At 45.0% G+C, this 14,116-nt stretch overlaps 1 protein-coding gene across 1 annotated transcript; it reads right to left on the bottom strand.

Moving 5' to 3' along the window:
* Positions 1-2,270: 2,270 nt before the first annotated feature.
* SWI5 (SWI5 homologous recombination repair protein) lies at positions 2,271-7,912 on the bottom strand. The gene is made up of 5 exons (XM_048822679.2): positions 7,728-7,912; positions 7,110-7,158; positions 4,925-5,046; positions 3,576-3,670; positions 2,271-2,997 (listed from the first exon to the last, which is right to left on the bottom strand). Exons 1-5 carry the CDS (start codon positions 7,883-7,885, stop codon positions 2,933-2,935), a joined length of 489 nt encoding a protein of 162 aa, XP_048678636.1. The 5' UTR covers positions 7,886-7,912; the 3' UTR covers positions 2,271-2,932.
* Positions 7,913-14,116: the final 6,204 nt, after the last annotated feature.

Genomic DNA, 14,116 nt, shown 5'->3' on the forward strand with positions numbered 1-14,116 from the left:
TATGTGCGGTGATACCTTTAGAACACTACATCTGACTAATTGCAAAATTTCCAGGAATGTTCTAGGCATCAATTGGCAGAACCCTATTGTTTTTTGGGAAAAATTAGAAAACCAGAAGGAAAAATGAGACAGACTGAGCATCTGCCATCCATCATGACACCTTGAATGACTTACCTCCCAGACAGAAGAGATATAATGGAGCGGGAAAAGGGGTCACAATGGGGAAGGGAGGGCATGAGAGGGGGTGCAGAGAATCCTGGCAATAGTAGGGGATACGATGGCAGCACACACTATACATGTGGGGGAGATGGAAGGAGCCTCTAATATGTGTAATGAGCTCAGCCTTTAGAGGCAACAAAGTATGCAACCACCACCACCACCGAATTTCTACTACCAAAAGAGATTCTACCTCTTCCAGGCTTGTACAAAGAGGCACATGTAGGCACTGTTTCTCCTTTGAAAATGTACCTGGACAGCTCTTAAAAGGTGAGAAGTAACTCTGTGACATCTGCAATTGTAATCGTGGCAGGGAAGGAAGTATTTAAGGACTTGTTTACACAGGGCACTCAGGTCTGCTCTACACTAGAAAATTAAGTACTGTAGGTTTAACTACAGCAGTCAACATGTGAAAAATCCACAACCCTGAGTGGCATTGTTAAACTGACCTAAGTCCCCACATGGCATGAAACTGATAGAAGAATTCTGTTGACCTAGCTACCACTTCTCAGAGAGATGGATTACCTACCCCGGGAAAATCCTTCCTGTCAGTGTAGGCAGTGTCTACAATGAAGCACTACAGTTGTGCTGCTGTAGCATTTTAAGTGTAGACAAGCCCTCAGAACATTAATCCAAATTAACTAAAAGTGTGGATTTATTCTGAATGAGATTTTCCACACAGTTTAATGCAGTTTAACTAATCCACTTTACATTCACACCTTTTAGTTAATTTGAATTAATTTCCCCGAGTTTCCCTGTATGTACAATAGTGACTGTCTCATCTCTTGTCCTTGAGGGTTTACAAAAAAAAAAAAACAATTGCTATAGCTTTAATTTAATTCATGGATTTTTTTCTGCTGCCTCCAAGTTCCTCTGCACAATGATGTAAAGTGAAGGTAAAGCAGTAATGGAGCACTGTTGCCACCTTATGGCTAAAGATTATACTCCCCCCCTACAGTGCAGTGTGTTAACTCTTTAAAGACAGACCTTGCATCTTATGTGCTCTAGTTTTCTTTTGGTATAGAACACTCATAGAAGCAGATATATTCAACTACACAAGCCTCTGTACCAACTCTTATGCATTAGTGACACACCCCACACAGACAGTTGTCTACCCAGAGAAATTTATAGAAAGTTTCACTAATGTGGAGTTAAGGTTGTGGGTGCACAAGAGTGCCCTATGTAATGAATACAAGTTTCAATCCCTAAAATGCTACTGAGGAAAGCCAGGAACTGCATGGGAACCATTACCTTAATTCTACAGCCATAACCCTCCTCCCTTTAGGATGTCAGCACCTTCTCTATTAGTTGAGGAGTGAGGTATATTTTGTCTTCTGTGACCTATGTTGAATACAGGAAAATTGTTTGAGGAAGCCCTTCACTATATTACTGATTTCTTTGAGACTGTATCTGGAAACAAAGAGGGAGAGGTAACCCTGTGTCCAGTCCGATATGCAACCATCAGCAATGGTGCCTCACTGACCCTGTTGAGGGTCCTTGGGAAGTGTCTGAATAGGAGTTCTGATCTGGAGTTATAGTGGCACACTGAAAATAGTAGCCTAAGGAGAGTACAGTTATGTTCTGTTTTTCTTAGCCTCTCTATAGGCCAGGGGTGGCCAAACTGTGGCTCGCGAGCCGCATGCAGCTCTTTTACAGTTAAAGTGAGGCTTGCAGGGTACCCTCCCCCCCATTCTCCACCTACCAGACTGGGGCGGGGGGGAGCTCAGGGCTTCTGTCCTGCAGCAGGGTGGTAGGCTGGTGGCTTCTGCCCTGCAGGGAGACAGGTCTCAGGGCTCCAGCCCTGCATGAGGTGCTCTCTGGGGCTCAGAGCTTCAGCAGATGTGGGGCTGAAGCCCTGAGCCCCAGCAAGTGCGCCCCCAGGGCTGAAGCCCTGAGGCCTGGCAGGCATGCCAGCTCTCGAACTTCCGAAGATCATCATCTGCGGCTTGCAGGGTCAGTAAGTCTGGCCACCCCCGCTATAGCCTATCACAGTGAGTTGCTAGGGAACATCAGAGTTAATCATTTATTCAGAGTGGACAATTCAGCACCACAAGTTAATGCTTTTCCATTTATTTACTACTATACACATGCAATGTCAACCAACTTCCAGAACTCAATTCAGTGAGGCACTAGGATATTGAGCGCCCACAACTTTTTCAGCACGAAGCATACAAACACCTTGCTCTTAGCAGTTTTCCTTTCCAACTTCTGAGGTTTTAAATAAACAAAAAACACAGCTCTGCATATTTGCCCATCTCCACTGCTGCCTCCTCCATCCATTTACTGATCCCTAACAATTGCTTCCCCATGTAAGACTTCTTTAAAGGTGCCCATAGAACATCAACATGTCAAAGAATCCCCATCACATAGTGCAACAGTGAAGGGGTTAACTATTAATTTTGAATTATAACCTTTTAGTTTTTAAAATAATGAACAGTGAGAGGAGCCTAATGCTCCTGGCACTTCAACTGAACCGCCTCTCATTGCCAAAGAGTAGAATGCCACTTTTCCTGAAACAGGGAACATGGGATGGGTTCAATAGCTTTCCATTCTAGAAGTTAGATATTCTTAGAAATGAAGCAGCCAAGTAACACTTCCTTGAAAGTCTCTGCATTTTTACTGTCCTTGTGTGTAAGTTCTCAAGGTGTACAGTACCAACACGCAGTGCCCCAGTAATGGTGATCTCTGCAGGAGATTGTAGTCTTCAGTTTCAATGCTAGTCAGTAAGTTCCAGATCAAATTTGGGGTACAGCTCCTTTGTGGTGACCCCTCTAATCGTGGCTAGAAAGGAAACAATACCTCAGCTTCCATTACAGATAGAGAAGCAGATTAGTTAGCAAGAGTTTTTGCTGTATGGTTTCTATGACTTGAGTTTAGGCAGTAGAATAAAAGACTTGACTCTCCCCGAGCCTAGTTGTTCTAAAGCTTTCCATTAGCTAAGGGATGAGTCCAAATGTCTTATCTTACACACTCACCCCACTCCACTCCTAACTGCAGGATTTTTTTCCAAGTCTTGTGCAGTGCAGAATACACAACTCTCAGGGTTATCTATCAATTACAGAAGAATCATCTTTGATAATCCATAGAAAAAAAACTAGCAGTCATTAAGTGACAAGTTCACATCCCACTGAGAGGATCAGGAAGAGACACTGAATAGCCCCCTGGTTCTGCCATTCTGTTGAGAAGATCCCAATGGGCTCATGACAGATGTATCTGTGCTTGAATATGGGATTTTAACTATAGAATCTTATAATTCAAGAATTAAGATAAGCCCTAGGACTGTAGCTTTCCCTCTTCTGTAATGAAACACATGGAAACATTTACTGAGAAAAGTTGCATATTAGTCCTGCTCTTCTTACCCAGCTTGCCCAGCAGCATCTGTCCAGTGTCTTTAATATCATTGTACTCATGGAGCAGAGAGATGTGTTTCTCCAATTCCTCCAGGCTGTAACCTCTGTAATAGCAAACCCAGAAAGGTCACAATGACACAGAGCAAGTACTCCTACTTCACCACAATTGTTTAGCAGAGACAAGATACTTGTGAGCGATAGCAGAACCTGCCAAAACCACACCACTTGCCCTGCTGCCTACAGGACTCTGAAGGCAAGAGCTCAGTCTTTAAAAACCATCAGCAGGGAGTACAGTCTCCATTCCAAGGGCTGTTCCAGATCAATCCTTCTCCCCACAACAAAATAAAGCTAAAAGTAGTTCTCAGAGTTAGGTATGAATAATAATAAATCTTAATAAATAAATAAAAAATAATAAATCTTGTGGCAAATATGAAGAATAGGTCTGATCGGTTGGCAAAAGGAAGAGTTAAGGAATTAGGCTGCTTATCGAAGATAGCAGGAAACAGCACATCTTTGGATCAACTTCATTTTGTTCCTTTTATTTTTACCTGCCTAATCTATCCTATGCACTATACGTGTTATCTGTAGAAGATAGCACTCAGGTTTCACAGTTTATAACCCACAAAAGGCACAGCTTCCAATAGTTAAACTGCAGTCCTTCCTCAAGAATCTTGCTGGTAGGCAAAACCCAGGATAACTTCCACCAATGCTGCATCATCGGGAGCCATGCCAGGGGCTTCAATATCTTTTAGATAGCACCCTTCATTTCAAGTTGTTTTACAGACCACTTGCCCACCATGGAAATACAGCTGTTTCTAGGGTGCAAGATGTGAAATGATGTTAAGACAGCTCACATCAAGCATAGGACAAGAAATGAATACTTCCCCTTGAAGTTTCACTTGGAATTTAGGAAGGCAGACTGTAGTTTAATCCAAAATGAAACTGACCAGGACAGAGTGATCAGGATCTCAGTTTCACATCCCATCTGAATGACAATTCTAGAAACACCATGCCCTTGAGCAGCACCACAATGTGGAACAGCACCACCTATTGAATCACAATTTTCACTCCCTGCAACCTCCAGGTTTTCCTTAAATCCAAGTACTGATTCAATCTAGCCTTGCTTTGCAAAAAACAAACAAGGTACTTGGTTCAATTTTGTATCTGAAGTGCCCTGTAATTCAAACAATGCTGAAATTAACACTATTCCTACCGAAACAGATTTTGGTCACAGTGCAATATCAGCACCACCAACAGGAGGTGGCAGTTTCCAACTCTGATACTCGGGCTTTGTTTTGTTTTAAAAAAAAAAACCACCCCAAGCCTCATGCTGAACATCAAACTATCCAAGAACATACTCAGCCAACAACTGTGCAATTTCCTGATCCAGAGCAAGATCTTTCTGTTTCAGTTCTTCAACTTCACGCTGTAGGGCTTCCTTATTGACTCCATCTGATTGGCAGGACCTTGGAGACTGGATCTGTAGAGCAGACAGTGCTTTTAACATTCCACTAACTCAGCACTGTGTGAAATGCCACTGTCCCAGAGGGGACTGATCAGAAGAGATATTAAGTATTTGTTAGTTTATTCCTGACTTAGGTGAAAAGGGAAAATAAGACTTCACAGTGAAAACCCGAGTAAACAAACTTATCACGCTATTTATTGCCAATCAGTGCCATGTAGTTTGAGAGTTCTTCAAAGCAGAAGGATGTATCTTACTCTGTAAACCTTTTAAAAAAATTTTTCAGGAAGCCAGTATCTAGCCCAGATAGTAGTGGGCAACTACAGCCCGCGGGCCACATCTGGCCTGCAGAATCGTCCTGCCTGGCCCCTGAGCTCCCAGCAGGGGAGGCTAGCCCCCGGCCCCTCCCCTGCTGTACCTGCTCCCCTGCAGGTACACCACTGTGTGGGCAGCACGGCTTGCGCTTGCCCACCTCCCAGGTTTTCCAATAAGCCTGTCCTGCCGCTCCGAGCAGCATGGTAAGGGGGTGGAGAGGGGGAAGAGAGGGGGTTGAATAAGGGGCAGGAGGTCCTGGGGGGCAGTCAGGGGACAGGAAGTGGTTGGATGGGGCAGAGGTTCGGGGGGAGGTAGGGGGGATGGGGGTAGGGTCCCAGAGGGGCGGTTAGGGACAGGGGGTCCCGGGAGAGGGCGGTCACGGGACAAGGCGCAGAGGGGGTTGGATGGGTCGGGAGTTCTGAGGGGGGCAGTCAGGGGATAGGAAGTGGGAGGGGGTGGAGGCCTGGCTGTTTGGGGAGGCACAGCCTTCCCTACCTGGCCCTCCATTCCATTTTGCAACCCCGATGTGGCCCTCGGGCCAAAATGTTTGCCCACCCCTGAGCTAGCCCCAGAAGTGTATGTATATGTAGTATGTATATGTCAGAGCACTAAAGTAACTAGCAATATTTTTCCACAGGGAAAGTATTTATTGCTGAACCACCACAAATATTAGGATCAACTGCTATTTCAGCCAAAAGAGAAAAGATTAAATAAGCCATGAAGACTAAACTATCCTTATCACTTGAAGCCAACTCTCCAGGATAGATGTGAACCCATTTACCTTGGGATACATCCTCAGAAATCCTAGACCAAATGTGACACTGCAGTGCTGTGTGGACTTGGCTACATGGGTATGGGTCACATGCAGCTCTGCAGCGTGGATACCTGTAGCTGGACCTGGCATGCACAGGTTCGCAAGCATGGGAGCCCGGGTATGAGTATGCTCTACAGCAGTGGTTCTTAACCTTTCCAGATTACTGTACCTCTTTCAGGAGTCGGATTTATCTTGCGTATCCCCAAGTTTCACCTCACTTAAAAATTACTTGCTTACAAAATCGGATATAAAAACACAAAAGTGTCACAACACACTATTACTGTTGTCTGTATGAAATTTTAGTTTGTACTGACTTCACTAGTGCTTTTTATGTAGCCTGTTGTAAAGCTAGGCAAATATTGAGATGAGATGATGTAACCCCTGGAAGATCTCTGTGTACCCGCAGGGGTACACGTACTCCTAGTTGAGAACCACTGCTCTGCAGTATAGACATGCCTCTAAACATAATAGTTAGCAGGGATCTTGTTCTGCTGCTAACTTTGCTGTGCCTGCTCTGTGAATACACAACTGCAATACTGATGGCTGAACATGACAGAGTGACACTCACACTAAATTCATATGGCTGTAACAAATGATGTGAAGTTTAGTTTTTCTCTGTGTACCAGGAGGGATAGAAGAATTGAAGATGAAGGATATCACTGCCCTGTATCTACACATTAACTGGCAGAACATCTAAATTCTACTCTGTTCATCACCATGTTATCTACCATGAAAGAAAGCTGATCCATGTAACCAACTGCCTTAGCTGCTGTTCATCTCTAGAAGAGAGAGGCAGCCACAGAGCAGGCAAGGGTACCCAACTGCGACATTGCCGTGGATGAGAAGGGTAGCAATCCACCACATCCCCTTGCTGTAGTCCAGGGCAGCACTGACTCTGGAGGTAAAACCATTCTCTTCCAAAGGGGGTGGAGAAATATATAAAAACACTTACTGGAGATTTGAAACCTGCATTGCAATTTCTCAGGAGTCCAGTTGGTGTCCTGGATTAAAACAAAAAGAAATTACCATTTTAAAAGGCATGAGCATAGCCTGACAGAATGAGACAGCCCTAGCCTGCATGCACCTTTGAGGAATGGCAACCCCAGAATATCCACAGCAGGGTAACAGCAAAGACCCAATATCTCTGACGTCTTCAAGCTGTGATGTGCCCTGGGCTTGGCAATTGGGGGCATCCCATCCTCATCAAGAGGCTCCCTGAGGCTTAAGAAAGTCAGTCCCACAAAGTCCCTTGGGAAGCGAGGAGCATAGCATGTCATCCCTAGGCAGCTGCAAGTCAGGACAGGAAGCTTTCAACTCCAGATGGCTGGGGAAAGGGTGGCTCCCCTTACTCTGTAGGCTGGTGAGAGCATCTTTATGGGCTGGAAAAGGAAAGTCCCATCCCTGAAAAGGGCTCCATATGAGATGGTCAGGAGGGAAGTCACAATTCCTTAAGAGCTGGAGGGAGGGAGGGAAGGTCCAATGCCACCTGAAGAGCAGCACCCTAGGAGCTAAGGAGGGAGATACATCCCTTGAAGACAGGCCTAGAGAGTTATATTGAACTTGCTCCTACCTCCTCAGGAAAGGCCTAGGTGACGGCCCGCTCCTCCCTCGCAGCCCTGGGCTCTGTTCCCACTCCCCGCCGAGTGGGGGTCCCTGCTCGTGGTGATCCAGCGCTGCCTGCGGGCCAGAGGGCCTGGAATCAACACCGGCCTCGTTACCACCTTGCATGCTGGGAGTTGTAGTCTCAATGCAGGGAGTTTCCGTCCCTCCCACACTGCCTGTTGGGATTTGTAGTCTCTGAGGACTTCACAAGTGCTCTACCTGCTGGGATTTGTAGTCTATGAAGGTTTAAACACTACATTGCACGCTGGGATGTGTAGTTTCTGAAGGCCTTAGCTCTGCCCTTGAAGACAGGCTATCAAAAATATTTTCTCCTATTATTTGTAAAAAATTTGTCACTGCACCACAACTTTATTTATTATTTTTTATCTTTGATAAATATATTTGATTGCTAAATAGTTGTTAGAGCTGAAGACTGGGATGAGCGGGGAAGGTGGGTTCTATTCCCAGTTCTGTCACTAACATGCTGTATGACCTAGGACAAGTCACTTTCCCTGACTGAGACTTACTTTCTTAGACCTAATATTAGTTATGTGACTTCAGCAACTTGAGTAATACTTGTTTATTATTTGTTAAGTGCAGAAATTGTGGTCAGTGGCACACAAAATGAAGAATAAGAGTTAAGGTTTCAACAGTACAACCTACAAGAACAATCTGCTACAACACTCAAAATCCTACCTGCTGCTATTACAATTCACTTTTGAAGTCTAAACATGAGGAAGAATATACTCAGGGTTATGTAGGAGGGACTTGTTATACTGCTCTGTACACACTCCTCCCTTCACAGTCCATTTAAAGAGCACTTCTTCATCCTTTGACATACTACTGGGAAAGACAGCCCGGCAGCAACAATTTCCATTAATTCTCCAAAGTCATATGATCTATAAGGAGTAAACACTGTCAGGGTCCATGAAATTGCTGTCTTCCTTTTTGTGTTGATAGTGCTGGCATAGCCATGAAAATAGACAATGGGGAATCACATAGTAGTAGAACAGCTGCATGTTTATCAGGCATTTTTCACTACACTTGAAGCCTTTGTGTCAAGCTTTTATCCTTACTTTTAGGGTCTTTGAATATTTGATGTTACTAATACTTAACACTTACGTAGCATTCACTATCATCTTCAAAATGCTTTATAAACAAACTAATCAGTCTCCACAACAGACAAGTGAAACAGGATAAATATGACTGAACGGGCATACCACTCCATTGACACAGGTAATGCTCACCCAATTAAAGTCCAACCTTACCGGGTGCCTCCTCAAACTAAAACTGCTATAGAACGGGAGATCCAGGATATGTTACAGATGAGTGTAATCCGCCCCTCTGGCAGTGCATGGGCATCTCCAGTGGTTCTAGTTCCCAAACCAGATGGGGAGATACGTTTTTGCATGGACTACCGTAAGCTAAATGCTGTAACTCACCCAGACAACTATCCAATGCCACGCACAGATGAGCTATTAGAGAAACTGGGACAGGCCCAGTTCATCTCTACCTTGGACTTAACCAAGGGGTACTGTCAGGTACCGCTAGATGAATCCGCCAAGGAAAGGTCAGCCTTCATCACCCATGTTGGGCTGTATGAATTTAATGTACTCCCTTTCGGGCTGCGGAATGTATCCGCCACCTTCCAAAGACTTGTAGATGGTCTCCTAGCGGGATTAGGAGAATATGCAGTTGCCTACCTTGACAATGTGGCCATATTTTCGGATTCCTGGGCAGAACACCTGGAACATCTACAAAAAGTCTTCGAGCGCATAAGGGAGGCAGGACTAACTGTTAAGGCTAAGAAGTGTCAAATAGGCCTAAACAGAGTGACTTACCTTGGACACCAGGTGGGTCAAGGAACTATCAACCCTCTACAGGCCAAAGTGGATGCTATCCAAAAGTGGCCTGTCCCAAAGTCAAAGAAACAGGTTCAATCCTTCTTAGGTTTGGCCGGTTATTTCAGGCGATTTGTACCGCAATACAGCCAAATCGCCGCCCCACTGACAGACCTAACCAAAAAGAAACAGCCAAATGCCGTTCGGTGGACCAAAGCGTGTCAGAAGGCCTTTAACCAGCTTAAAGCGACACTCATGTCTGACCCTGTACTAAGGGCCCCAGACTTTGACAAACCTTTCCTAGTAACCACAGATGTGTCCGAGCATGGTGTGCGAGCAGTTTTAATGCAGGAAGGATCAGATCAAGAATTCCACCCTGTAGTGTTTCTCAACAAGAAGCTGTCTGAGAGGGAAAGCAACTGGTCAGTCAGTGAAAAAGAATGTTATGCCATTGTCTACGCTCTGAAAAGCTACACCCATATGTTTGGGGAAGGCATTTCCATCTTCAAACCGACCATGCTGCGCTACGGTGGCTTCATACCGCCACGGGAAATAACAAAAATCTTATTTGGTGGAGTTTAGCTCTCCAAGATTTTGATTTCGATATCCAACACATTTCAGGAGCTTCTAACAACGTGGTTGATGCACTCTCCCGTGAAAGTTTCCCAGAATCAACTGGTTAAAATCATCCTTGAGATGTGGAAAATATTGTTAGTCTTTATATACTTGGTAGTATATTTATAGGTGCATGTGTCTTATTAACTCTGTTTTCTCCTAGAGCTCCAGGAAGAAATCACAGCCAGCATTTCACCCTATCTGTGATTTGGGGGGCATGTCATAAATATAAAGGGAAGGGTAAACACCTTTAAAATCCCTCCTGGCCAGAGGAAAAACCCTGTCATCTGTAAAGGGTTAAGAAGCTAGGATAACCTTGCTGGCACCTGACCAAAATGATCAATGAGGAGACAAGAGACTTTCAAAAGCTGGGGGAGGGAGAAACAAAGCCTCTCTCTCTCTGTCTGTGTGATGCTTTTGCCAGGAACAGAATAGGAATGGAGTCTTAGAACTTAGTAAGTAATCTAGCTAGATATGCGTTAGATTCTGTTTTCTTTAAATGGCTGAGAAAATAAGCTGTGCTGAATGGAATGTAGATTCCTGTTTTTGTGTCTTTTTGTAACTTAAGGTTTTGCCTAGAGGGATTCTCTATGTTTTGAATCTGATTACCCTGTAAGGTATTTACCATCCTGATTTTACAGAGGTGATTCTTTTTACTTTTTCTTCTATTAAAATTCTTCTTTTAAGAACCTGATTGTTTTTTCATTGTTCTTAAAATCTAATGGTTTGGGTCTGTGTTCGCCTATGCAAATTGGTGAGGATTTTTATCAAACCTTCCCCAGGAAAGGGGGTGTAGGGTTTGGGAGGATTTTGTGGGGAAAGACGTTTCCAAATGGGCTCTTTCCCAGTTATATATCTGTTAGACATTTGGTGGTGGCAGTGATAAAGTACAAGGGCAAAAGGTAAAATAGTTTGTACCTTGGGGAAGTTTAACCTAAGCTGGTAAAAGTAAGCTTAGGAGGTTTTCATGCAGGTTCCCACATCTGTACCCTAGAGTTCAGAGTGGGGAAGGAACCTTGACAGAGGCCAGTGCACCATTTGCCAGGTTTCTCAACTAATTTGGAAAAAAAAAATCTATAAATTGATCTGTGCTGTCATTCCTATTCCATGATTAATTTTCTCAAGGCTTAGAAAATCTCCTCAGTGTCCGTGTTCTTAGTTCTTAAGAAAATTAATTTTCTAATAACTCATTTTAACAATATATTCCTATATAGTGACTTTTCCAGAAGGATATCAGAGTACTGATATATGAACTACACACAGAACATTTTACCCACCATTGAAATGCAGCCATTTATGGGTTGAAATGCAACAGCTGTTTAATAGCACATAACAACACTCCCCAACAGTTAAGAATACAAAGAATATATTTTTCCATTTAAAATGGCAGGTGCAGTTTTGGGTGGGGGAAGAATATAATCAGAATTAACCAAATAATTTTAAGAATATCTCCTGGACACCTATGTTAATGCCCCAACTCTTACAAAAAGTGCCATAGGAATTCTAAGGTTCACAAGTAGCCAGAACCTTGATTTTACATTTAAGCCAAAAGACAGTATCTCTTTAAGCACAACATCCCTTAAGTCTTTTGGGGAACTGTCTCAGTACTGGCTCAGAGGGAAAAGAGTGCCATCATTACCACTTCTTATACCAGCAGTTTTCAACCAGGAGTCCGGGTCCCCCTAGGGGTCTGCGAGCAGGTTTCAAGGGGTCTGCCAAGCAGGGCCAGCATTAGATTCACTGAGGCTCAGGGTGGAAAGCTGAAATCCCACTGCATGGGCTGAAGCCAAAGCCTGAGCAATGTAGCTTCTTGGGGGCCGCTCTGGCATGGGGCCCCAGGCAATTGCCCTGCTTGCTATCCCCTAATACCAGCCCTGGCTTTTATATGCAGAAAACCAGTTATTGTGGCACAGGTGGGCCATGGAGCTTTTATAGCATGTTGTGGGGGGACTCAGAAAGAAAAAGGTTGAGAACCCTGTCCCATACCACACACACCATGTCTGACTTGGTCCAGTACTGACTTAGTAGAAAAGGCAACACCTGCAAAAATACCAGCACCACTTCTTGGAGCCCTTGAGTTTTCCTTTGAAATCTCTTATCCAAGTATAGCCCTAGCTGGACATTCCTCTCAACATCCCAACTGGACAAAACCTGGGATAAATGTTCAAATCACATGACATCAAAAAACAGCTGCTGGTTAGAGTAGAATCTGAAAAAAGAAAAGGAGGACTTGTGGCACCTTAGAGACTAACCAATTTATTTGAGCATAAGCTTTCGTGAGCTACAGCTCACTTCATCGGATGCTACTCCTTTTCTTTTTGCGACTACAGACTAACACGGCTGTTACTCTGAAACCAGTAGAATCTGAGTTAAAAATGGGTCACATTTCACAGCACTTGAAAACCTGAACCACATCCAACTGTCAGCTGTTTCACCTACATTCCTCTCCTTACTGGTGCTTTACAGTCATGTCTCCCTATGGGAGTCTTAATGAAGCATGCCGAGGGTAAGGTAAAAGGACTGTTTGTATTTCCTCTTTTGGAAAAGGATGCATGCAGGGTAGAAAGAGATTTCTGTCTATATCTCCCCTATCTGAACAGCTCCATTAGTATACATGGTGGTAGTGTTGATATCCCATATCAATGATAGGCCAAAATCGTAGGCAATATACTAGACTCAGTGGACCAATGGTCTGACCCAGTGTACCAAATGCTGCATATGCTCCCTTTAAAGAAAATGAGCCAAAGTGGGAAGGTGCATGAATTTTAATTTCATGTTGAGGACCAGAAAAAAGCAAAACCCTTCATGTGTCATGAGCTCCACAGGCAGGACAGTGATGAACACAGTATTAAAACCTAGACAGATTTGGTAGGACTGGGATAAACACCAGAGTACTGCAGAATAGTGGTGGGAGGATATTTGCACCATTTGTATATTACACTAGCAGTCTCTGCCCATACTGGCATTAATACACTGCCGATTGACAGAGTAATTTGCTCTGCTGGATGCAAAACTAAGCCACACAGTGGCATGATCACCTGCACCCCTTTGGGAATGCATTTATGTGTTGAGTGAGATGTTTTATGGGCTTTCTAGAGGGACCAGTGATAACCACTGCAAACTTCTCTAGTGTAAATGAGGTCCCGAAGAGAAAAATAAAATGAAATCTTGGGGGCTCACCAAAAACAGCCTGGGATGCTTGGCTAGGTTTCTAATCAAAGGTCCAAGAAAAGAGTGGATGGCTGGTATCTGGAGAGCAGTCTGTGCATGGAGGCGATAACACACCATCATCCTCTCGCCCATTTGTAATCCTGGAAAACTTGTTGGGAGGAGTTAAGGCTGAGAGACCACAGTGGTAACGTGTGGGAAGAAACCCCTGCCCTTCGGTCCACACAGGCCCCCAAGCTCCAGTCACACGTGCTTGTCAGCACCCATGCGGGCACAGGCAACTATGGAGGGAACATTGAGTGACATGGAGGTGAGGGGGGGGTGCCCGTGGTGCGGGGCAGCATCACGGTGGGATAGCAAGGGGGAGCACCAGGGAAGGGGGACGGAGCAATGCCCGAGGGGCAGTGAGGGGACAGTGGTGGGGCAGGAGTGTGTGTGGGGAGGCTGGGTGCTAAGGCAGGGGACAGCACCCATAGGGGAGGAAGGGAAGCTGGGTCAATGCTGGGGGTGGGGGAGTGGTGGGGCCGGTATTGGAGAGGATGCTGAAGCAGGGAGGTGGGGGGTGACTAGGCCGGAAGACACACAGCGGGGAGGCCGAGGCATGGGCAAGGCGCCTTCTGACTGGAAGGCCGAGGCGGGCGCGCGCCTCCTTCCTCTCCTCAGCGGGCTCGGAGGCGGGAGCGCGCCCGCCTTCGCGGGCCACGCGCAGCAGGGCGCGGCCTCCCTCTCTCTC

This window comes from Caretta caretta, chromosome 16, assembly GCF_965140235.1.
Source record: "Caretta caretta isolate rCarCar2 chromosome 16, rCarCar1.hap1, whole genome shotgun sequence".
Classification (NCBI taxonomy): domain Eukaryota; kingdom Metazoa; phylum Chordata; order Testudines; family Cheloniidae; genus Caretta; species Caretta caretta.

Excerpts from the sequence above, each read along its gene's own strand:
- SWI5 (XM_048822679.2), bottom strand. The coding sequence starts at position 7,885 with ATGCAAGGTGGTAACGAGGCCGGTGTTGATTCCAGGCCCTCTGGCCCG. Across the intron at positions 7,159-7,727 it reads CCTAGGCCTTTCCTGAGGAG|GACACCAACTGGACTCCTGA; the intron begins GTAGGAGCAAGT and ends GTTTTAATCCAG. Across the intron at positions 5,047-7,109 it reads ATGCAGGTTTCAAATCTCCA|ATCCAGTCTCCAAGGTCCTG; the intron begins GTAAGTGTTTTT and ends TCTGCTCTACAG.